Raw genomic sequence first — 25,726 nt, forward strand, 5'->3', positions numbered from 1 at the left:
AGCAATGTTCACTGTTTTGCACCTTTTTATTTAAGAGACAACCATTAGAAATATTGAAATAAAAGTAAAACCTAACAAGGATGAATTAAAAATGTAGTTGGAAAACTTGCCAGGTTCACTATGGCAGAGGAGAGATCCAACTAGTAGTGATAAGTAACCATTCTACAAATGTATTTTATATTGTATCCAAAAGACTTTATCCACACATTATTTTGCTTGAAGAAAAGGCTTCTTATGTGTTATAGGAACACATGAGAACACAAGAACAGATTAAATGAGAACACATTAAAATAAGCTGTTGTGTCCGACCCATCGCGACCCTATGGACAACGTTCCTCCAGGCCTTCCTGTCCTCTACCATCTTCTGGAGTCCATTTAGGCTCACGCCTATTGCTTCAGTGACTCCATCCAGCACCTCATTCTGCATTCAGTTGGGTGTATCTTGAGATGGCTACACAAGATCAAATATTGAAAGAACTATTGTGCCCTTCTTTTATAGGTCTGGAAGTGTAACAATTAAAATAAAGAATCAAGGAAGATAACATTTCCAGATACCAGCAGGAGCAAACCATTTCTCTAATTCCTTTGCAAAAATTAAAATCAAGATGCTAGTTCCCTCTAATACTGATTGATCATTCTAATTTTATGAAGTGTCTACTAAAAAAGATTTCTTCAGATTCTAAAAGCATTTTGAATGAAAGGGGAGAAAAACTAAAATGCTTGCTTTGATTAAAGCTATAGAAGACCAACAGCATGCAAAATGAGAGCTACAGGCAGTATAAACAAATTGATTTAATAGTCAAGATCTCCTTTATCAGAAGTATAAAGTTTAATCTGGTGTATGGTGGTGGGGGGGGGGTTAGTATCTTCCCAAAAATATAATTGCCTTCTTAAGGTTAAGCGTATACTTGAACAATTTTTAAATATTATATTTGTATACAGGTAGATCACGATTGGGATGGGATGCGGTTAAGTGAGTTTAGGATCTTTTTTGTCACGTTTGTTAAGTGACTCACCATAGTCTTTAAGCAAATCTGGCTTCCCCACCCCCCCATTGACTTTGTTCGTCAGAAGCCTCCTAAATAAGGACCATGTGACCCACCCCACCCCACCCCAAGATACGGCAACAATTGTAAATATATGCTGGCTTCAGAAACACCTGAATTTCGATCATGGGACTATGGGAACTCTATAAGGGTTATAAGTGCGAGAACTGGTTGTAAGTTACTTTTTTCAGTACCTCTGAATGGTTGTTAAAACAATGGTCATAAATTGAAGACTACCTGTACTGTACTATAACTCCGCAAGATACCAGTGACCATATCAACTTTGTCCTTTATGCTCTCATTTCCAGCTCTTCTGAAAAGGCAGCGGGGTGCGCATCAGTGAAAAGCTTATTTCCTGATAATAAGTATATATAATAAAAATAATTATAGTCCTTCAAAAACCCTACCTCCAAGGCTTTACACAAGGCAGTCTAACAACTCCAATCTGTGCGTGAGGCCTTCTCTCCATTCACTTTTAAATCTAGCACATGAATCTTAATCAGCATCTGGACTGAAGGGAGAAGGAAAGGAAAGCAGTTTCAAACATGACCCATAGAGGGCTCCCTGGGCCATCTGAACACTTGGCTCCACCAGTGAAAGAAACTGCATGCAAGGCCGCTAGGATTCTTAGAGCGATTGACTGCTCTAAGGGTATTTTTTTTCATTTCCTAAATCCATTTTTGGGGTTTTTTTTTTAAAAAAAAATCAAAATATGGAACTTTGTGGCAATGGTAAATTTTAAAAAAACACCCAGGAAGTTTATACACAGCTCCTTCTCTGAATGACCACTCTCCGTTTATTAATAGATATGTAGTTAAAAGAAAATAAAAAAAACAAAATTCCATCTCTATCATCAAGGATGGCAACAAAGTACTGACCTGTTCTCCATCCCACTTGGATGGCAGTCACCTTTTGCAACCTTTGACAAGTTGTGTGAATGCTGTGACAAAGCTGTGCTCAGAGCAGTGGGGAAGACAGCAGGCTACACCATACTCAATCCAGTAAGATAATTCACACAGGAGCAAGGCTTCTAAATGTGTATTTGCAGTACCAACCCAATGGTTTTCTAAAAAGCTGCACTCTGGCACTCACTAGCACTACACAGTGCACTACACAACGAGACCATACAGTAGTGCTTCTTTCTGTACAGTGTAAAAAACAGTGACTGAACATTTACATCCACAAGCATGGATAACGTTAGTGCGATTCATTCCCAGCATAAAGATAATCAAATAAATAATATAAAAAGTCTACAGTACACAGAAATTATACTGCATTTTAGAAAACTACCCACAGATTCACATTTTAAAACGTATTTACTAGGTTAAGACACGTTAAAACGAAACATTTCCCCATTAAAGATGCCACGAAATGGGATTTAGTTTTATTGCATGACGTTGCATAAGAAAGTATATTATTGAAAACCGTAAGGCATCATGCAATTATTCATAAAGCTTATTCATTACTATCCTTTGAGAAGTCGTTATTCACTTTACATTTATAAAATTGGTTCTGAAAAAAATACCTAAAAATTTAACATGATGAGCATTAAATAGGACCAACAAGTCTGTAAGTTTGAGCTGTTAAAAAGTGCATTCAAAAAACATACTGTGTTGGAAAGCTAAAAACAAAAATGGGTAAGAACTGCAGACAACATATAAGTTAATTCAAAAAGAAGGTGGTTTGATAGGCCTAGAGACTAACGTTACAAGATCCAAATTGACAAACTTGCTTAAAATCTGTTTTCAGCCTTTACACTTAAAATTTAACACAATTGATACAATAAAAAAAATACGCTTTTGTAACCAAAGTCTGTTAAGTTCAAGTTATGTACACTGATTGATCAGAACATGAACAGGTTTGGATAGTGTGTAGTAATGTGAATTCGGCATTAATCAATGTATTGTGCCATCCAGCGGAATCCTTCCCCGTAACCTTGTCTCTTTAACACACTGCACATGAAAACTTCTGAGGGCCGAGTGTTCAATTCCTTCACTGAGACATTCCCCTGAAAAAAAAGAGGGTGCAAATTCAGTCAAGAATTCTTGATAGAGTTTTCTTTACAGGAAGACAATGCCCAACAGTATTATTTGATAGTGTTGACCACCTTTAACTCTTGTAGCTCTTTTTATCTAATGTCCAACCACATTTGGCCACTAAAGAATATTCTATATTCTATGTATAACTATTCCTGGACAGAAATAGTTTGGTTATAGGTATCTCTTTACTTTCTAGGCAGGCAACATGTACCTGGCAATAGTTTTACAAGGAAAAAAAGGAGAAATTTACTTTTAAATAAATTGTAAATAACACAATTAGATAATGAATTAGATAAAAATCCAACAAACTTGTTACAACTGAATTCCTGAGATATTATTAAACTGCATTAGAAATATGGAATTGTTACAGAATGTTGGACAAGCTAGAAAAAAAGCAGAGTACAGAAATACATGAGAAAAACATGGCTAAGAGACTGAATCCCAGAGTTTAGTGTTATGGAAAAAGGCACATACCTTTCCTGTTGTCTGGCCATACAAACCAAACATTTCTCGTAACCTCTCTTCACTGATGGCTTCTGGTCTGTCAATCTTGTTGCCAAGAATTAGGATAGGCACGTTAGCAACAGTTTCATCCGTCATTAATGCCTATGAAGAAATGAAGAAACTTTCAATATTTTAGGTTTCATATAATCAGTACAAAATAGAAGGACATGGAGAAACCTCTGAAGACTTTCTGAAGTATAGGTATTCAAAAGTATCTATGCTGACTGACTTCCAGATGTCTTGAACATTAAAATAAGTAGGAAGAGTCAGATATACTGTATACAAAATGGCTTTTTCCATGTGATTCTACTTCATAAAATTAAACGAGGATCAAATATGATATACAGTTGCAAGAAAAAGTATGTGAACCCTTTGGGATTACGTGGAGTTTTGCATGAATTGGCCATAAAATGCACTCTAAACGTCATGTAAGTCACAACAATAGAAAAACACAGTCTGCTTAAAATAATACTACACAAACATTAGCTGTTGCCATGTTTTAATTGAACATAAGATGGAAACATTCACAGTGCAGGGTGGAAAAAGTATGTGAAACCCTAGCCTAATGACTTCTCCAAGATCTAATTGGAGCCAGGAGTGAGCCAACCTTGACTCCAACCAGTGTGATGATATTGGATGTGTTGCTGACAGCCATCCTGCCCTTTAAAAAAACACACCTGTTTTGGGTTTACTGGTCTCAAGAAGCACTGTCTGATGTGAAGCATGCCTCGCAGAAAAGAGCTCTCAGAAGACTTACGATCAAGAATTGTTGACTTGCATGAAGCTGGAAAGGGTTACAAAAGTATCTCCAAAAGCCTTGATGTTCATGTGTCCACGGTAAGACAGACTGTCTACAAATGGAGAAAGTTTAGCACTGTTGCTACTCTCCCTAGGCGTGGTCGTCCTGTAAAAATGACTGCAAGAGCACAGCGCATAATGCTTAATGAGGTAAAGGAAGAATCCTAGAGTGTCAGCTAAAGACCTACAGAAATCTCTGGCACAGCTAACATTTTTGTTGACATATCTACAATAAGGAAAAAATTAAACAAGAATGGAGTACATGGGAGGACACCACGGAGGAAGCCATTGCTGTCCAAAAAAAATATTGCAGCACATTTGAAGTTTGCAAAAGAGCACCTGGATGTTCCACAGCACTACTGGCAAAATATACTGTGGACAGATGAAACCAAAATTGAGTTGTTTGGGGAAAACACACAACACTATGTGTGGAGAAAAAAAGGCACAGCACACCAACATCAAAACCTCATCCCCACTGTAAAACATGGCAGAGGGAGCATCATGGTTTGGGGCTGCTTTGCTGCCTCAGGGCCTGGACGGATTGTTGTCATTGATGGGAAAATGAATTCCAGAGTTTATCAGGACATTTTGCAGGAAAACGTATGACCATCTGTCTGCCAACTGAAGCTCCGCAGAGGATGGGTGATGCAACAGGACAATGACCCAAAGCATACAAGTAATTCAACAAAACAATGGCTTCAACAGAACAGAATACGCCTTCTGGAGTGGCCCAGTCAGAGTCCTGACCTCAACCTGATTGAAATGCTGTGGCATGACCTTAAGAGAGCGATTCACACCAGACATCCCAAGAATATTGCTACACTGAAACAGTTTTGTGCAGAGGAATGGTCCAAAATTACTCCAGATCGTTGTGCAGGTCTGATCTGCAACTACAGGAAACATTTGGTTGAGGTTATTGCTGCCAAAGGAGGGTCAACCAGTTATTAAGTCCAAAGGTTCACATACTTTTTCCACCCGGCACTGTGAATGTTTCCATCTTATGTTCAATTAAAACATGACAACAGCTAATGTTTGTGTAGTATTATTTTAAGCAGACTGTGTTTTTCTATTGTTGTGACTTACATGACGTTTAGAGCGCATTTTATGGCCAATTCAGGCAAAACTCCACGTAATCCCAAAGGGTTCACATACTTTTTCTTGCAACTGTATAACAAAGCCCCCAAAATGGATTCCTATCTTAAAATGTTAAAATGGTATCAATCAAGCTAAGATTAGAATTGATTCATCAAAAATTGTATTCAGGGTAAATTCGACCCCCCCCCAATGTATTTGTAAGGATCAGTTTTTCTAAGCCAGAGCTGTTGAAGATTCACTGACGCATATGATATGGTCATGTGATCATTTAATATCATTTTAAGTCCAATCAGATTATAACATGACTTATATATAATAATGAGTGGTAACTATTAAAATTATGAGAAGATAACTAGTTATTTTTTTCCAGAAATATTTTAAAAAGTCCATTTATTTATGTTATGAAACATAAAATGCTCTTCAATATTTTCCTACAATGGCTTGCAAAGAGATGAAAAATTGATCTCGCAGTGCATATTACTTTCCAGTAATGCTATGAAATAAGAAACATGGTCAAGCTTCCTCTAGAACGTAGATGAAGTAGCCGAAGGACCGCTCGGGACGACAGGCTAGTTTAACAACAAGTTTATTAGAGCAAGACAAACAGAGAATAACTTGTCCGGCTTTTATAGCCGGCAGCTGGTAGCGAGGACCAATCAGATGTATTTATTTTGGCGCCGTGTCAGGCAGGGACCAATCGGCGTCGTCTTCTGTTGACAGCTCCGGCTTCCTCGTGGTGTGGTGTTTTGACAGCCGCGAGCTGTCAGTGGCTGCGCCTGCGCAGTGTGGCGGACGCTTTGACAGCTCAGTCTTCTTCACGGTCCGGAGTTTGACAGCCGCGAGCTGTCAGTGGAGGCGCCTGCGCAGTACGGGGAACTTTGACAGCTGTCAAAGTTCCCGCGTGTATTCCTGTCAGGCGGCTTTCCTATATATATGCTTTGACGATACTTTTGTGCTGTTAACATATACACTCAAGGGAATGTTTACATCATATATAATACACCCCTTACCCCTCCCCTGGTGCGTTTCTTTCCTCTTGGATGTTTGACCCTGCCCACTGATAGTCCTTTAGGTAGGTGGGTGGTCTTCGATTCCTGGATGATCGGCGAAGGGGTGGTGGATGGTCTGGTTCTGGTTCTTCGTTTTGGTGTTCAACTTCCTGGTTTGGGATAGGCAGCATTTCCGGAGGGGGTTGTAAGTCGGCGTTGGTTGGTTGCTCGGAATTGTGTGGCGGTTGTCTGGGTCTGAGCTGGTCAATATGGCGGCGTATGTTGCCCTGTGCCTGCGTAGCTATGAGGTATGAGATGGGCCCTGTTTGTTTTATTACTGTCCCTTGAACCCACTTGTTTTTATCTGTGTATGATCTTGCCCATATTAATTGACCAGGTTTGAGTGTGCGGCCGGGGTGGGGGTGCTGTTTTTCTTCTGGGTATGTGTCGGGGTGCAGTCTGTCGAGACGTGTTATTAGCCTCCTCCCCCATCTTAATTCCGCCGGTGATTTGCCCGTTGTGGAGCATGGCATTGTGTGTTGTGATAAGAGGAACTGGCTGAGTCGCCTCTGCCAGTTCCCTTTAACGAATTTTTTTAATGCTTCTTTCGTGGATCGTACCATAATTTCAGCCATTCCGTTCGACGACGGGTGGAACGGCGCCGACGTGACCAGCCTAATACAATTCTTCGTAGCGAAGATCTGAAATTCACGAGAGGTGAATTGAGGTCCATTGTCGGAAACTATGGTGTCAGGTAGGCCGTGCGTTGCGAATATTTTTCTTAAGGCTTGAATAGTGGCTGCGGACGTTGTTTTTCTAAGGGGCGTGACTTCCAGCCATTTGGAATAGCTGTCTACTGCTATTAAGAAACTTTGGCCCTGGATAGGTCCTGCAAAATCTATATGTATACGTGACCAAGGGTTCCTTGTAGTCTCCCATTTATGGATCGGTGCCTGGGGGGGTTCGCTCCTGGTCTCCTGACAGGTATAACACCCACCCACATACTTTTCAATTTGTTTATCTATGCCAGGCCACCATACATAACTTCTAGCCATTGCCTTCATTTTTACAATTCCAGGGTGCCCCTCATGTAATATGTGTAATGTTTGGTCTATGTTTTTCTCTGGTATGATGACCCTATTTCCCCATAGCAGGCATCCTCTATGTGTTGAAATCTCGTTTTTCCTGTTATAATAAGGTTGGAATTGGGGTTGTGGGTTTTGAGCTGGCCACCCTGTTGTGGCCCATTTGAGGACTCTGGCAAGTATTTTATCTTTTGCTGAATTATTAGCTATAATGTTTGCCGTCAAGGGGCATTCTGGAAGCTGAGAGATTGCTAAAATTAGGCTGGCTGGGGCTGGATCTGAGTCCCTGGTTTGTATGGGCAGTCTGCTGAGGCAGTCAGCATGTCCCAATTCCTTACCTGGTTTATGTATTAGTTGATAAGAATAGGCTGCTAAGAACGTTGACCATCTTAAGATTCTCGGGGAGAGAATTTGTGGTGTAATTTTATTCCAAGTAAATATGCCTAGCAGGGGTTTGTGATCTGTAAATATCGTAAATGGTCTTCCATACAGATAATCATGAAATTTTTTGACCCCTGCTACTATCGCTAGGGCTTCCCTGTCAATTTGTGCATAGTTTCTTTCAGCTTTGGTCAGAGTGCGAGAATAGAAGGCTATGGGTCTTTGTGTGCCGTCCTCGAATAGGTGACTTAAGACTGCCCCAATTCCGTAGGGAGAGGCATCGCAAGCGATGCATATTGGGGTGTCTTCTCTGAAAAGGGTGATGGTTGAGCTTTGACAGATGATCTTTTTTAACGATTGGAAACTATTTTCATGTTCCTTGGTCCAGGACCAAGTTGTACCCTTGTCGAGGAGTCTATGGAGAGGCTCTGCAATAGTGGCTTTGTGGGGAATGAAAGCATGGTAAAAGTTTAACAGTCCCAAAAAGGATTGAAGCTCTTGCTTATTCCTAGGGCTGGGTGCGGTTTGAATAGCCCTTAGTTTCTCAGAGGTGGGGTGGATGCCCTGGCTATCGATTTTATACCCTAGGAATTCTGTAGAAGTGACTCCAATGGAGCACTTTTCCCGCTTAAGTTTGAGACCGGCTTCTCTGAGCCGGCTCAGCACAGCTGACAGCCTGTCAGCTAAACTAGCTTCATTTTCTCCGGCGATGAGAACATCGTCGAAATAGGGGCAGACCCCGGGTATTCCTTTCAGGGTCTTTTCCATGATACCCTGGAAGATACCCGGGGCTGCAGATATGCCGAACTGAAGCCTCTTAACTTTAAAAGCACCGCGGTGGGTGACAATAGTTTGCGCTTCCGCGGTGTCGTCTGTGACAGGCAGCTGTAAATACGCCTGCGAGAGGTCAAGCTTGGCGAAAATGGTGCCAGAGCGGATGGAAGCAAATACGTCCCTTACCGCTGGCACCGGGTAAGCATGGGGGCTGAGGGCTAGGTTGACTGTCGCCTTATAGTCAGCGCATACTCTCACTTCGCCATTAGGTTTGATTGGGGTGACAATAGGGGTCTCCCAGGTTCCCCCATCTGTTGGCTCTAGCACCCCTAGACTCACGAGTCGGTCAAGCTCGTTTTCAATTTTTTCTTTGAGGGCAAAAGGTACCCTCCTAGCTCTTATTTTAATTGGTTGGATTGCTGGATTTAATTGCAGGGAAATGGGGGGACCTGTATATTTCCCTAAAGTGCCCTCGAAAACGTCGGCGTACTTTTCGCAAACGGCTTCCAGGCTGGGTGTTTGAATGGTATTAACCCCTGATAAGGCGATGCCTAGTGGAGTGAACCAGTTAAGCCCTATCAAGTTGGTACGGTTCCCTGGCGTAACTAAAACCTCTAGGGTGCCTTTGAACCCCTTATACTGTACAAGGACCTTGGCTTTCCCTTCCAACGGAATAGGGGTCTTCTGGAAGTCTGCAAGGTGAACCAGAGTTTGTTTCAGGGGAATTTGTCTTCGGCCTTTCTGACAGATCTCCTGATAAGTAGTTAGCGAAATTAAGGAGACCGCTGACCCTGAATCCACCTCCATGTGGCAAGGCACCCCCTGAATTCTGACCCAGACCTTAACCTTGGAACTTATGCAGTTTACCCTATCGATTGTCTCAACCCGGTTGCCTGGTGGGGTTTCCCTGTTGTCCTGGGCAGCTGGCCTACCTGGGGGGTTTGCCTCCACCTCATTGACGTTGTCCCGGCCCTTGCTGCGGCACACCGGCTTGATGTGGCCAGTCTTCCCGCAGTTGTGGCATTTTGCGTTCCTAAAGCGGCAGTTTCCACGGGCATGGTTGCCCCCGCAGCTGGCACAGGCGGCTCGTTGCACGTAACGTGGGGGTGGCGGTGGAGGGTCCCTGGATCCTCGGCGGTCCGACGTTTTTCCCCTCCTCGGCTGTCGGTGCTCCATCCTGCGCTGTAGGGCTTCTCCATCGGTGAAATCTACCGACTCTCCGCTGTCGCTGAAGGTTGCGCTTTCCTGGTAGACGGTCGCCGGGGACTCTGGGGTCGTGTTCGTCGGCTTCTTTTTGTGGCTGTGTTCGTATGCCATGATCTCCCTGGTCAGCTCAGCCAGATTCATGTCGGGTTTGGACGTCAGTTTTTTTTGTAGCTTCTCGTCCCTCAGACCGATCACCACCTGATCTCTGATGCGGTCTTCCAGGTCGGGGAAGCAGCAGTTCCGCGCGGCGTGTCTGACCCCAGCGATGAACTCGTTGGCGGGCTCGTCCTGCCGTTGTTTCTTTTGTGCGAATTGCACCCGCCAGTACAGTTCCGAGCGAGCCGGCATGTAATACTTGTTCAGCTGGTCCACCAGGTCCGCGTAGGAGACTTCCGTGATGGGCACTGGGCTGAACAGCCCGACGGCTGCGTCGTACACCGGGGGCCCGCTGATGTACAGCAGGGCGGCGGCCTTTGCTCGGTCGTCAGTGATCTTACTGACGAGAAGAAATCCTTCAACTTGGCCGAGGTGTGATTGCCATCTCTCGGGATGGCGGGTATCAAACTCCCTCACACGGCCGAAGTTTGCCATGTCGTCCGGTCCTGGGTTGCTCCGATGGAAGTTAAAACTTCCGTGTCAGCTCTTGCCGGGAACTCTCTTCCTCGGCCGTGACTTCAGCTCCGGAGCGATCCCATCCTCGTCGCCAGTGAAGTAGCCGAAGGACCGCTCGGGACGACAGGCTAGTTTAACAACAAGTTTATTAGAGCAAGACAAACAGAGAATAACTTGTCCGGCTTTTATAGCCGGCAGCTGGTAGCGAGGACCAATCAGATGTATTTATTTTGGCGCCGTGTCAGGCAGGGACCAATCGGCGTCGTCTTCTGTTGACAGCTCCGGCTTCCTCGTGGTGTGGTGTTTTGACAGCCGCGAGCTGTCAGTGGCTGCGCCTGCGCAGTGTGGCGGACGCTTTGACAGCTCAGTCTTCTTCACGGTCCGGAGTTTGACAGCCGCGAGCTGTCAGTGGAGGCGCCTGCGCAGTACGGGGAACTTTGACAGCTGTCAAAGTTCCCGCGTGTATTCCTGTCAGGCGGCTTTCCTATATATATGCTTTGACGATACTTTTGTGCTGTTAACATATACACTCAAGGGAATGTTTACATCATATATAATACAGTAGACATAGAATATACGTTATGGGCCTTGAACATCTTCTGTTGATCAAATACATTCTTTAGTAGGGAGAAGTTTCATACCCAAGAACACAATTCTTATTGGGCAAATTGTGAACCTCCTGGTCTGTGACTTTTGACAATTCCAACTTTACTAACCCAGATTTAAGGAAAAGTAAAGGATAATAGTACAGAGCCTTGGTGGAGCAGTGGGCTAATGCCTCCTTAAGTAACACCAGCTGCCTGCAATTAGTGCAGGTTCGCATCCCACCAGGCTCAAGGTTGACTCAGCCTTCCATCCTTCCGAGGTAGGTAAAATGAGGACCCAGATTGTTGGGGGCAATTAAGCTGACTTTGTAATAATGCCGCTTGGGGGTTGTGTGAAAGCCCTAATAAGCAGGCATATACATAGAATGAAGGCTACTGCTAAGTTTGTAAGCCGCCCTGAGTCTTCGGAGAAGGGTGGGATATAAATGGAATTAAAATAAATAAAATAAATAAAACTGGTTTTTCCCGCAATGACACAACAGATATCCACACAAATTTTGTATCATAAAAGTTTTGTTGCTTTCCCCTCAGTCATCACAATGATGAGCTTTTAATCTGTATTTTAATAAGTGCTAAATACACATAAACTCACATCAAGTTCTTCCTTAGATTCAGCCAATCTTTCATGATCCGCACAGTCCACTAGAAAGACAATGCCATTGATGGCAGGCAGATAGTTTTTCCAAACCCTGCGAGCTAATAAAAAGGGTTATAAAAGAGATTGCAACAGAAAATTGCCGGTAACTCTTGTTACTGTATTCATAGATGTTACAGGTACTCCTTGACTAATGACCATAATTGGGACCAGAATTTTCACTGCTAAGCAAGTTGGTTGTTAAGCGAGCCAGACCAGATTTTACAACCTTTTTTGCCACAGCTGTTAAGCAAATCACTGCCATTGCTATGTGAAGCTGTCTTCTCCCATTGACTTTACTTGTTAGAAGCAAGCTGGGAAGGTTACAATTGGCAATCACACAGCCCCAGGACTGAAGCCATTGTAAATACACGCCAGCTGTCAAGCGCTTCGAATATTGATCATGTGAACCTAGGGATGTGGTGATGGTCATAAGTGCTAGGATCAGTTATATGACATTTTCAGTATCGTAACTTTGAACAGTCATTAAACAAATAAATGTAAATTGAACACTACCAGCAGTGCCATTTCATTCTGTTGGATAAACTTTTGAAAAAGGCACTGGGATCTATGTATGTGAAAAGGTTTTTGAAAAGTGATTTTTTTTTCTTTTGCACTGGGCTTGAAACTGAAAACCACATCATTTACAGTTTCTTGTGGATTTATTGTAGAATTAGCATATAGTATTAAGAGCCTTTGAAAAAAGTATATTTTGAAGTGGAATTTTAAAGAAACCTGTCCAGTAAGTACAGGTAGTCCTTGACGTACGACCACAATTGAGTCCAAAACTTTTGCTGTTAAGTGAGACATTTGTTCAGTGAGCTTTGCTCCATTTTATGACCTTTCTTGCCTCATTTGTTAAGTGAATCACTGCCGTTGATAAGTTAGTAATCTGGTTATTAAGCGAATCTGGCTTCCCCATTGACTTTGCTTGTCAGAAGGCCGCAAAAGATGATCACATGATCCTGGGACGCTGCAACGGTCATAGATATTAACCAGTTGCCAAGCACCTGAATTTTGATCACATGATCATAGAGATATTGCAAAGGACATAGCTGTGAAAAACGGTCATAAGTCACATTTTTCAGTGCCGTTGTAACATTGAACGGTAATTAAACAAACTGTTGTAAATCAAGGGCTACCTGTATTACTAATATATCGTATTAAAAAGTTAAATAGCACACCCTTTCAGGAGCAGCATTTCATGTATTCTACAAAATACCATTTTGAAACCCCTGAAAGTCGAAGCTGATAAATATATAAATACATAGTAAGAATGACTAGGGAATTAGCTTACTCTAATATTATAACAGCAGAGCAAATCTTACAATAATTTGTCTTCATTTAATCTTATTTCAAATGCAACAAAAACCAAAGGTGGGTGTAATTTTATCCTATTAAAAATCATAAGATAATTGTAATCATACTTTGTTATTATTAGAAATAAAAATGAATTGCTGAAATTTGACTGGAAAGTGTTAGAATAATGAAGGTGCAATGATACAACATTTAAGTTGCCTTCACCCATGCAAAGGATACAAAGGCTTAGACTTAGTATGTGCATTTATAATGAGAAAAAAAGCATCAGAAAGATATCTACACAGCAAATTTAAAATCAAATATTCGCAATATTAGAAAGATTTTCAGAACTGGAAAAAAGTTGTAGTATGATCACCCTAAGGCACATCAAAACAAAGATTAAACTAGCATCATTCAGATACACCAGTGAGAATTCTCCCTGTTTGTTTCTCTTACCTTGAGCATGTCCTCCTAGATCAAAAGTTGTAAACGTCATACCAGCAATTGTCAGCTCTTCCGAAGCTATAGAAACATGAAATTATTTTTTTTAAAGAAACAAGAAGCATTTTTTGGTAAATCCTCCCTGGGTTGGTTAATGGCCTATGTCATTACAAGGTCAAATTATGACAAATTAAAAAAAAAATAACTGTTCCAACTCCTTCATCAAGTTTTTAATGTTTGACTAATTTTGATTGTAATTCAGTTTGTATATTTGTACAGTTCATTTTTACTGTTGTAAGATATTTTTGATTGCTTATGTAAGTGGCAGCAAACATTTAATAAAACCCTATTTGATTTCTTTCATACTTAAAATTTGTATTTGAAATTGTTATAAATAAAAATAATTTTTAGTATCAGCAGTAGAGAGAAAGGGAAAGGGAAAGGGAAAGAAAGAAAGAAAGAAAGAGAGAGAGAGAGAGAGAGAGAGAGAGAAAGAAAAAGAAAGAAAGAAAGAAAGAAAGAAAGAAAGAAAGAAAGAAAGAAAGAAAGAAAGAAAGAAAGAAAGAAAGAAAGAAAGAAAGACGGGAGGAAGTTTAACTCCTCAATATGTTACTGAATCTAGACCATATGAAAATACATCCCCTTACAGTTTAAAGATGTTTCAAAGATTGACAGAAAATACATAACTTGACTTTATTGTTTAACATCTAAGTTTTACTTTCTTTCTACTTTTGTAAGATAATTTTCATAACTGATTCCCCAGGCTCATTAGAGCCAACATTCTTCATAAAATGTCAAACTCTGTATTCCAAAAGTTTGATACTGTATATGATAACCTGTACAGAGTTGGACAATCAATCACATTTTTGACATTTAACTACTTTGTTCAAGTCGTAAGAACTTGAAAGCTTGCATACAGTTTGTAAAACTCTGGTTGGCGCATTATAGATTTTGTTTGTTTCCCACAGCCCATCTGGCTATGACTACTTTTTACATAACATAGTTTTTCTACAGGACACATTAGAAAAGTAGGAGGGAGCAAGGTACATTGAAGTTTGTGGCACAGTAGAAAACTAGGTAACATTGAACTTGTCTTCTGTAGATGCAGGAGATTTCTTTGGCATTACAATTTACATAAAAGACCTGTATATTGCGCAGATGAGAAGGAGGGCTGAGATGATCTCTACAGACCCCCTCATATCCTGGACATAAACTGTTTCAATTCCTCCCCTTGGGAGAGCACTATAGGGCATTGCATGCCAAAACAACTAGACCCAGGGAGTTTTTTTCCTTGTGCCATCACTCTGCTGAACACCTAATTCTCACACTGCTGTCTAAAGTCTATGTATATTTACTCATGTAGTATGGCTATAGTATAATTATTTATCCTTCTTATTATCTTCTTTGCTACATCCCTCTTATTGGGATGATGATGATGATGACTCTGTGGGTTTGAGAGCTTCTGCATCGGAGCCAAATTGTGTGTCATTGGCTCAGTGGGTTAGGACGCTGAGCTTGTTGATCAGAAGGTCAGCAGTTTGGCGGGTCGAATCCCGAGTGCCACGTAACAGAGTGAGCGCCTGTTACTCGTCCCAGCTTCTGCCAACCTAGCAGTTCGAAAGCACGTAAAAATGCAAGTAGAAAAATAGGGACCACTACGGTGGGAAGGTAACAGCGTTCCGTGCGCCTTTGGCGTCTAGTCATGCCGGCCCCATGACCACGGAGATGTCCTCGGACAAGCGCTGGCTCTTCGTCTTTGAAACAGAAATGAGCACCGGCCCCTAGAGTCGGAAACGACTAGCACGCATGTGCAGGGGAACCTTTACCTTTACCTAATCACACTTGGCCAAATAAACCTGTGCTATGCTATGCTATGCTAGAGTTCTCCTCTGGATTATAAAGACATTAGCAATGGAATCATTCTGATCCTCATTACTATGGCAAATAACTTTATTCATGTTTTGAGTTCAGTTCTTTTCAAGCTTCTTTGACATCGTGCCTCTGTTGTGATTCAGGGTCAGCCTGTGGGTTCGGCAGTTGGGTCGGACGACTCAGAGGAGGAGGGGGGTGTTGAAGACCTTGCTGAGGGGGTTGAAGATCTTGCTGATGAGAGCCCTCAGCCAGGCCCCTCCCACTTGGTCACCATGGAGACCCAGCTGTGTGAGCCTGACAGCGTGGATGAAGATGACCCACAGCTGGCCCTGTTCAAGGACGCCCGACGCAGGAGGCAGTCAATTAGGAGTAAACAGAGGAAGGCAATGGGGCTCCTCAGAAGGAGGCAGAGAGAAGCCACGCCCTGAACTCTATATAAGGGGAATGTTTGGGAGGGCTGGTTTGCTGAAGGCAACCGCTTGGATAGTTCCTGTTTCTTAAAGCTCCTGTTTCTTGGTTCGAGTCTTGTTTTTGTAGCTATAAATTTGGCAGGCGTAATTCCAGCCTCTTGCCTTCTTGTAAAAGGGGTTGTCCCTGCCTTTTCTGCAGGGCCGGTAGCAGGCTGGTACAGAACAGCCTCTGACATATCTTCCCTACTGAGCCAACAGCTGTTAGTTTCATGAATGAATGAATGAATACTGAAGTTGCCTGGAGTGGAGAATATATACCTTACCACTAAGACAGAGGAGCATCCTCTAAGTGCCTCATCAAGAAAGAATTTTGGAAACTGCCACCACTCATTATAATTCATACCCTTCTCCTAAAGCTTCTTGGTGGCATAAAACCTAACAATGCACATCTCAGTTTTGAAGCAGTGCTAAGTATACATTAAAACTAAAACAGAAACATTGACTTACTGGGATGTAATGTGGGGACATGTTGTCCCAGTCTGTCATCTTTAAGCATGTGCAAGAGAGTAGTTTTTCCAGCATTATCCAATCCAAGGAATACTAGTTTACCTGTTTTCTTATATAATCCTGAAAAAGAATGAGACTATTTGATGAACAGGAATTAATTTTCTTAACTATCATCAGAATGGCATAAGAAATCATTTTATATATCTAGGCATTTTGTGTAGCACTATGTGCTCTTAGAATTTAAATGCAAATATCCAGACACTGCTCTGGAAGATGCTGCTTAAAATATGACAGGTGACTGCTGAAGCCTTCAAACCAAAACACCAACCATGTTCCTTCTAGTTCATGCTGATTATTTAAATCAAGGGTGGGGAACGATGGTCCTTTTATGATTTGTGGACTTCAGCTACCATAATTCCTGAACTAACCATGCTGGCTCAGGAATTCTAAGAGTTGAAGTCCACAAAGTCATAAAGGAGCCATCATTTCCTACATCTGATCTAAATATTACAACGGGCATGCAGCTGCAGGAGAATAAATGTTTCAATTTAAATTTAACTAGAAACATTTGGGAAGACAATATTAGTTAATGCTCATTCAGAAGAACTCAAGTTCCATGTCCAACATCTCCAAATACAAGAATCAGATCTTAATTGATATCCTGAATCACTGCTGTATAATAATACTGAACTAGTTGGACAAACATCTTGGCTAACCAAAAATAAGGCAATGTCCTACATTTGTCTCTCTGGCATGATCATCTTTATCACATCTTGGATAATTGGGATTTGTGCAACATATATTACCAAGGCCACTTCACACAGATTTTTATAGGGACAAAGGAAGCAGCATATAGTTGCTATAACTGTGAAATGGGTGGCATATAAATGTAATAAATAAATAAAATAATCTTCCCTCATCACAGTAAACCAAAAGCAAATTTAGCTTACTGTGTGCCAAAGGCCTCAGGATAGAGCCAAACTATTTCAGGCTTTCAATTGCAGGATTATTCCATGTATTCTCTTTGGCTAATGAGTGGAATAAAATAATGTACTCGTCAGTAACTTTAAAAAATATTTTTGGATCTGCTGCCCAAAGGTATGTTCTCAGTAAAGCTGCAGCTCCCAGAAACCTAAAGGGCAAATTCAGTTACTAAGCTAAGCAGAGAAGCAGCAAAGATGAAACACAAGGGTACTTTAGTACTGTCAAGAGGAGGACCAATGGCACTTTCAGTAAATTAGCAAAGGTGTGCTCTCCTCTACAGAGACTTGAAAATAAGCCTCAAAACAGTAGCCAGTCATTATTCAGTGATTCTGTGAAATAAGAATGAAAATGAAACAACGTTTTAGTTCTCTGAGGACTCTACTGTTATCTCCGGTTCAAGAGTTTTTAGGAGTGCAGAACAGCAATGTCTAGGCAGGGAGTCCTTTCAAGAAAGTCAAGAACGTACAGTGATTGATTGAAGCTCCATCTTGTGTACATCGGCAAAAGGGCAGGACATTGATTGCCCTGCCACAGGTGCCATCTTAACTGTGTAGTTTTTTTTTACCCCCCTGTGTGGGCACTGACAGATAAAAAACAATTTATTGAAAAAAAGGAATAACATGCTACCTACTTGAGTGATGCACGAGTCTCTGAAAGGCACTGCCAGATTTAGAGGCTGCCAAGCTACTTCATCTTTCATTATCCATCAGATATATTTTGTCTCTCTCCTTCACCCCACCCTTTAATTCCAGGGGTCTACTGTCAACCAAGTCAAAACATGCATTACAGCCATAAGGCCTAAAATGACAAATGAACTGATGCACCCCTGGCACATAAAATTATTTCATTGGGGTAAAATTTGAGATATTGCTTTTATTTAACTGTGTATCACATGGATTCTCAAAACATTGCAGGCTTACACAGGCAAGCAGGAACCAAAAACCAGAGTGAGTTTTGAGAACAGTCAAATTGTGTCTCTGCACACCCACTCATGTTTTTAAAAATGGCCAACTGCCTCTAATTTGGACATGACCCCTTGGAGGGTCACAACTCACCATTTGAGATACTCCTGCCTCAATTGGTTTACCAGCACCTTGTTTCTCACAAAATAAAAGTAGGGGATAATATCCCTCATGATATTGTAACAGTTTTGCATGTTTGTGACTCACTTTATTACAATTACCAGGAGCAAGGTTATTTACTAACCCAACAATCTGAATACTGGGGTAAAAAGGAGAAGATATTTTGGAAAAGTAATAGCTGGCATGCCACATCAAAATGTAAAGAAAAATTAAACCAGCAATGTGGATTAACAAGGTGGACTGTTGGTGGGTATAGATCAAGATTAGTAATGGAAGAGTTTGGGGTTTACTGTGGAGAGATAAGTATTTTTATGCTAAAACAAAGTAGAGGCCAGATTCTATTCTTTGTGACAGACCCAAAACCCAACATAGATTAAAAGTAACATTTTGCAAGTAGGTCAAAGTATTAGTTTTGCTTTTCATGTATTTTAATACTGTAACGAGAGATCATTATTTAGGATGCTGAGACAGAGAAAAGGATTGCAAGTGTTTTATATGTACTGTATGTTCTTTAGCAGGTCACAATCAATAATTAAGAAATACCAGTCAATCTGCATAAACCTAAATGAAGTTGTTTAACCATAATTGTGTAAAAACAAAAACAGAAAGAACCTTCCATGAATGTAAATTAGAACATCAGCATGGAACTGTGGATACCTTACCTAAAAATTGCAGTACACTACTGAAGCCACTGTAAATCCAGTCAAATATAAAGGACATTTCAAAATCTTATTGGATCTGAAAGAAAAGAATAGTAATCACAGGTATGGAAGGCATTTAAAATCTACTGAAACAGCACATGGGAAAAGGAAGAAAGGGGAAGGTGTATCTATGAGGTGTATCTGCTTTAACTGTTCTGTTGTGAAACTACTAAAATGTGACTTAACTACTGTGCTAGAGAGGGAAGCATTTTTATGCTAAAAGAAAGGCCACATTCCAAAGAAAAATACAGCTTAGTCTTCCTGTTAGTATTCCCCAACAGCTTTCTCCAGTGGGAGACTCACTGCCTAGATTTCTGATAAGTGGCATTGGGTGGAGAAGAGGAGCATGTAACCAACTCCGATGCACAAAATTGCATCATATCTATAAACTATATATCTATTCATTTTCTATCAGTTTATATAACTATAAACCAGGGGTCCTCAAACTTGGCCTTTTTATGACTTATGGACTTCAACTCCCAGAATTCCTCAGCCTGGCTCAGGAATTCTGGGAGTTGAAGTCCACAAGTCATAAAAGGGCCAGGTTTGAAGGCCCCTGCTATAAACTGACAGAGAATTAATAGACTTATCCATAACAGCATTATAAAGTCATGATTTGAACTAAGGTATCTGCAGTTCAGAATGTGGTTTTTCTTCTTCTGCACAGGAAGTGGCTGACAAATATGATTACTTGACTCCTTCTGACTCCTAAACTATAGTATTGTCCTTTTCTGAAGGATCTCAGAAAAGTAACTAATAAAAAGCTTAAGTGAGGGACATTTTGTTTTTATTCCAAAACAACAGAATTTTAAAAATGATTTTGAAGCAGTGGGCAAAAAGTGCACTAGATACATTGAAGGTTTTAAGTGAAAAACTGCAACTTACTTAAAATACATTTGTTGAAAATTTATTATAATATTACTTTAATATTCTAAATCTGTCATTTACACAGTCTAAAGTAAGAAACATGTCCTTTAAGCAACTAAAACTATAAATATTATTTAGGAGATTTATCAAAGTTATTTGCTATAGCACATAATAATTCTTGTTTACTGGCGAATGAGCATTGCCATTTCCCTAAATGTATTCACACTAGGCAAACTTCATATAAATTATTGGATGGGTTATGAAGCTATTAATCACAGAAGCCCATCAGTCTCTTTTCTTTCTAGAACACAGAATACTGCCAAGATACACATACAAACAACAGCACAAGATTCATCACAAAGCAAAGAGGAGAAAATCAGAATGTGTGCATCCAGTTTATTTTTGTGAATGTCAACTAAAGGTGTCACTATCACACTGAGTTGCTGGGGGGGAAATTAGTTTATTACCATCATTGTTATATTTGGAGAAGCTGATTCAAAGTTATTCAAAGGTGTCTTTAAAAAGAATATATGTATATGTGTTAGTCTTTCTTTTTTTAAGACACTTTTACTTTTTAATGTCTTTTTTGTTGTTTTTTAAAATTCTGTTGTCCTTTTTAAAATAATTTGGCATTTCATATTTTAACCTGCTTTGAATATACTAAAAAGTTCTGAAAAAAACTGATTCAAAGGTTTGCACCTGAAGGCTTTTCAAAGTTAAATCCAAGGCTGTTATACCTGCCACCAATTAAGATAGAATCTGCTTCCTTCTAGTTAAAATGTTCTGCAATCTGCTCAGAATCAGGTTACACCAGGAAAATCTATCTGCTTGACCAACCACCTAGATAGCCCTTGATCAGTTTTTTTTCCTAGTCTCCTCAACGGCAGAACAGTTTCTGGTCCAACTTTTGATTAAACTACTTTAAAGAAGGTCAAGGAAATGCCAGTGATTTAAAATGGTTGAGACAATTCCATGAGACAAAAACAATAGAGGTAATCCTTGACGTACAACCATTCCTTTAGTGATTGTTCAGTCACAAAGGCAAGAGAAACTTTCGGCTCAATTGTGTTGTAAATCAAGGACAGGGGTCTTCAAACTTGGCTCTTCTATGACTTGTGGACTTAAACTCCCAGAATTCCTCAGCCAGGCATGCTGGCTGAGGAATTCTGGGAGTTGAAGTCCACAAGTCATAAAAGGGCCACGTTTGAAGACCCCTGGTCAAGGACTACCTGTAGTATCTAGGGCTTTTTCATTTGAAGTAAAGAGAGATAACATGATAGAAGGGTATAAAATTATGCATGGTATGGAAAATATGTCTGGATGCAAGTTTTTTCTATCAACAGTAGGACTCAGATTCATGTACCATATTGAAACCAAATATGTTGAGAATTCAGGACTGATAAAAAAAAGTATATTTCACATAAGGTATAGTTAAAATGGGATTCACTGCTTCCTTTAGCTAAATTTATAGCTAATGGTTTTGATAACGGGTAGTATACCTAAACACCAGCTATTGGTGGAGGGCTACTGCTGGTCTGGCCACATTCATGAATTTTTAGAATATTCCTGGTTGACTTTTGACACCTAATGTTGGATTAGATAAGCATGTGGACTTGAGCAGCAAAGCCTTTCTTATGATTTCAATGCTGAAGGCATCAATCCACTCCGAAGTGAAGTGAAGTGAAAAATACTTCAAATAACCACATCTTTGCTATTAAACCTTGTAAAACTTAAAACCTTACGTCATTAGCTATACTTGCTTTTGACTTCCTGCTTTACCTTTTACAGACCTTTTAAACTCACCAGTGACTAAAGCTTTTACTACAGCAAAAGGATAGCTCTCCACCCCTACCTGTAGCATCCAATGATACAGAAATAGAAGTTTGTTTATTTATTTACATATATTTCTAGACCACCCACTTCCCAAGACTCCAGATGCTGTATTAAAATGTGAACTGGCATATCATATGCAAATGATTAAAAAAAATAGAAGAACTATAGTCACTGTTCTGAGCCAACTTGTATTGTAATGTGTTACTTGAATTTTAGACTGGTAAGAAGCACTTCTACTGCTTTTTTACTGATATTCCCTTTGGCAATATTTTAGGATAAAAATATACTGTCAATATTACCATAGAAAAAAATGGACACCACCAATATATTTCATTCTAACCTTCCTGTTAAATATTAATAATCTGGAAGAATCAACAACTTTAAAATAAGTCTTCTTTGGGATGTTTCTGTATCTATCTCCCTGGGAATAAAGCACTATAGATGATCTGACTAATAACTATAGTCTGAGATTCCTCATTCTGCAGAATAACAGTCAACAGTGCATCAAAATCTAATTATCTCTCCTTAGTTTTAAGTGGGAGATCTGTCATATAAAATTCAATAAGCAAACATATAATGCACATTAGAAATTGTACTTTTGGTGCAATATGGTTACGGCATAATCCTATATTTTCTCAGGAATTCCCCTGCTAACTTTAATAGGACTTATTTCCAGGCAAACATGCAAAAGATTATGCTGTAAAATGTGAACTTAAACTACCAAAATATATTGAAGACATCTGTTGAGAGAATAAAATTAAAGACTACAACAATCGCATGAACTCTTGGTTACACAACACCATATGTAAGGACTATCACTTACACGTCTGAAAAGCAAAGGTCAAGAACAAGCAAACACAGCAGTACATACACGTCATCTGATTTATTTATTGCATGAACAAAATACCATCCAGAAAAAGCTTATGAGAGGCTTAGGAAATCTATCTTCTCAAGTAACATACAAATCATTGCAGAGAGATGAAGCAAAATAACTACTCAGGTTTCAGAAGTGAAAACAACTTCTTAAAACCTAGTCATATTAAGTTGAAGAGAACGTTTTAGGTTAAGCCCCAAAGTCATTTTCTTTCTTTAAAACTATACTGGAAAAACCATGCTAATGTAAAGATATTGTAGAACGGGGACAGGCAAAATGTCATGTGGTTCTTCCAATTCCTTTTCTAATCCCTCTCCCCAAATCATCTGCCTGAAGTCTAGCAGGGGGGAAAAATCACAACATTAATGAGAAAAGATTTCCCACTTATTTTCAGTGGGGAATGAAATAAAATTGATGCATTATGGTATAAGAAGGCACAGCCCCCTCTCCACCAACCTCTATAAAATCTCATTTAAATCCATTCTCCAATGAAAGAAAGGGGGGATGTTGACAATTCCACCACTTTGGAGTTATTTTGACTTTCACTGGAAACTGTAAGAAGAGTGATGGATGGTGATGGTTGATGATGATCGCTCAATTGCAAAAAATGCTGGTCCCTGTTGTGGCAAGTGAAATGATTTTTTTCCCCAATTGAACACAAATCAAAATCTTAATGTATATTTTTCCCAATTGAACACAAATGTGTTCAATGGGAAAAATATACATTAAGATTTTGAAATGTTGTAAATATACAAAGACCCATTAGGGCCCTTTAGGTTCAAACATTCATCTGGGAGCTGCAGTAGCAAGAACTATACTCAGGCAAGTAACTCTGTGGAGAGAACAGTAAAACTAAGTCCCTACCCTGCTCTAACCACTCCAGAACCCAGACTCCTCTCCTCTCGCTTAGTACTGAAAACCGCGGAAGGAAAGACAGAACTCACTACCTCTTTTCTGTTGTCCCAAAACAGGTTAGTAAGTTTTCTAAGCTTATTTACAAGGCTGGATTAAAATGCAAGTCTCATTTTTTAATTGGTGACCACTGTACAGAGAAGCAAGATGAAGGTAGTCTATCTTTAAAAACTATTTGGATTGATAAAGCCTAACGAAAGGAATGGGAGAAAGATACAATAATGCAAAAAACAAAAAAACCACCCTCGGAGTACCCAACATTTGCAGTGAATATAAATGAACAGCAATAAAAATTAAAGACCTTTTTGATTATCCATTTTGGGGTTAATGAAGGAGCGTGGTCAAATTTAAGTTTTCCCCGAGCTGTGGAAGCTTCTTTAATTACTTTAAGATGACCACTCCCTCTTATTCTAAATTATCTCACAGGATTGTGGCTGTAGGGATGGAGGAAACCTAGCAAACTGTTTTGGATGGCATCTTGAGCTCTTGGAGAAAAGTCAGGATATAAATATTGCAAATAACTAAAATTAATAAATTAGGCTTCATTCTGCATCTTTCACATGTACTTCAGTCATTACAAGTGAAGAGTGAAGAAGGCATGAAGACTGATATATGTCAGGGAACAGGATGCAATGTCTGGTTCACACAATATATTAAAGGAATGGTGAGCCCCAGTCTGTCCCATCCTTGGATTGTTGGAATTGAATAAGAATTTCAGAGAACTCCACAATGTGCATACCTGCATTTAATAGTGAAAAAAGACTCAATAAAATATAGCTTTATTGACATACTGGTTGTTTGTGCTAAGTGATAATATAATTTGATTAGTTTTGATTTAGTGTATTCTGTATTCCCAGCCCTTGCTGCTTCTTCATCAAACTGATTTTTTAAAACAAACCATGACTTAGAGACTTACTAAGCTACCAGAAGAGTTAATATACAACCTGACTGCACTTTAGCCATTGACCCTGGCAATTCTGTCATTTCAGACCACCAATCACCTAGAAACAACTTGGCAGAAGAAAGTTTAAAGTCTACTTACTATGTGACTGCAAAAGTCATATCAACTTTAGTCAATTTAGACTTAACTTAATCTCAATATTTCCAGGAAATGCCTGTTTTATTATAAGAGAACTGTATTTTTTTAATAAATTCTGTTCACAAGTAAAACAAAAAAAGATTTCTTCATCTTGTTAGAAAAACAATATGCTGATTTCTCCTGAGAAAATGTCCCACGACAAAACTTGTATATATTTTAACTTCTTGTAAAAATTTTCCATCTTCATAAATGAACATTCAAATAGTAATTCTTTTAATTGTAACTCCTTACATCTCTAATTCTACAATACCACTCAAACCCAACCAGCAATATGCCATGCAAATTACCATATAAGCTGTATTCTACTTCTGTTGAACAAAATTTCCAGGTTTTTACTTCAAAAGAATTAAAGAAAATAACATACAAGTAGCAGGGTGTTACAGTATATTGATAGATCACTCAAATGTTTATTAAGCTCTGATTTTCAAAATAGTTTGTTTAAATAACCAAACAAGCTAAACCAATGGCTGGGTTCATATAACACACTTAGCCAGAACAGGAGTCACCTTGAAGGGGAGATGGGTGGCATAGAAATTGAATAAACAAATAAATAAACTAAGCAATCCAATGCTTCATTCTTAATTAAATTTCATGACTAACTTTATGTAACATTATGCATCATTGACATGATAGCAGTGTTCCAATATCTCAGGGGCTGCCACAAAGAAGAGGGAGTCAAGCTATTCTCCAAAGCACCTGAAGGCAGGACAAGAAGCAACGGATGGAAACTAGTCAAGGAGAGAAGCAACCTAGAACTAAGGAGAAACTTCCTGACAGTTAGAACAACTAACCAGTGAAACAACCTGCCTGCAGAAGTGGTGAATGCTCCAACACTGGAAGTTTTTAAGAAGAGACTGGCCAGCCATTTGTCTGAAATGATATAGGGTTTCCTGCCTTAGCAGGGGGTTGGACTAGATGACCTCCAAGGTCCCTTCCAACTTATTATTATTATTATTATTATTATTATTATTATTATTATTATTATTATTATTATTATTATTATTATTATTATTATTATTATCTCATAAACTTTTGTCTGACTTAACAGAAGCATATAATATAAAATACTAAGAACGA

General features: G+C 39.7%; 1 protein-coding gene across 1 annotated transcript in view; it reads right to left on the bottom strand.

Moving 5' to 3' along the window:
* Positions 1-1,127: 1,127 nt before the first annotated feature.
* SAR1B (secretion associated Ras related GTPase 1B) overlaps positions 1,128-25,726 on the bottom strand; it is a 31,975-nt gene continuing 7,376 nt past the window's right edge. The window contains exons 2-7 of the mRNA XM_081320712.1: positions 19,026-19,101; positions 16,298-16,417; positions 13,524-13,589; positions 11,727-11,830; positions 3,560-3,691; positions 1,128-3,054 (exon numbers count right to left, since the gene is read on the bottom strand). Of these exons, the coding sequence (XP_081176838.1) occupies positions 2,938-3,054; positions 3,560-3,691; positions 11,727-11,830; positions 13,524-13,589; positions 16,298-16,417; positions 19,026-19,083 (597 nt within the window). The 5' untranslated portion in view covers positions 19,084-19,101 and the 3' untranslated portion in view covers positions 1,128-2,937. The remainder of the gene's footprint in view (positions 3,055-3,559; positions 3,692-11,726; positions 11,831-13,523; positions 13,590-16,297; positions 16,418-19,025; positions 19,102-25,726) is intronic.

This window comes from Vipera berus (genome assembly GCF_964194415.1).
Source record: "Vipera berus genome assembly, chromosome: 2".
NCBI lineage: Eukaryota > Metazoa > Chordata > Lepidosauria > Squamata > Viperidae > Vipera > Vipera berus.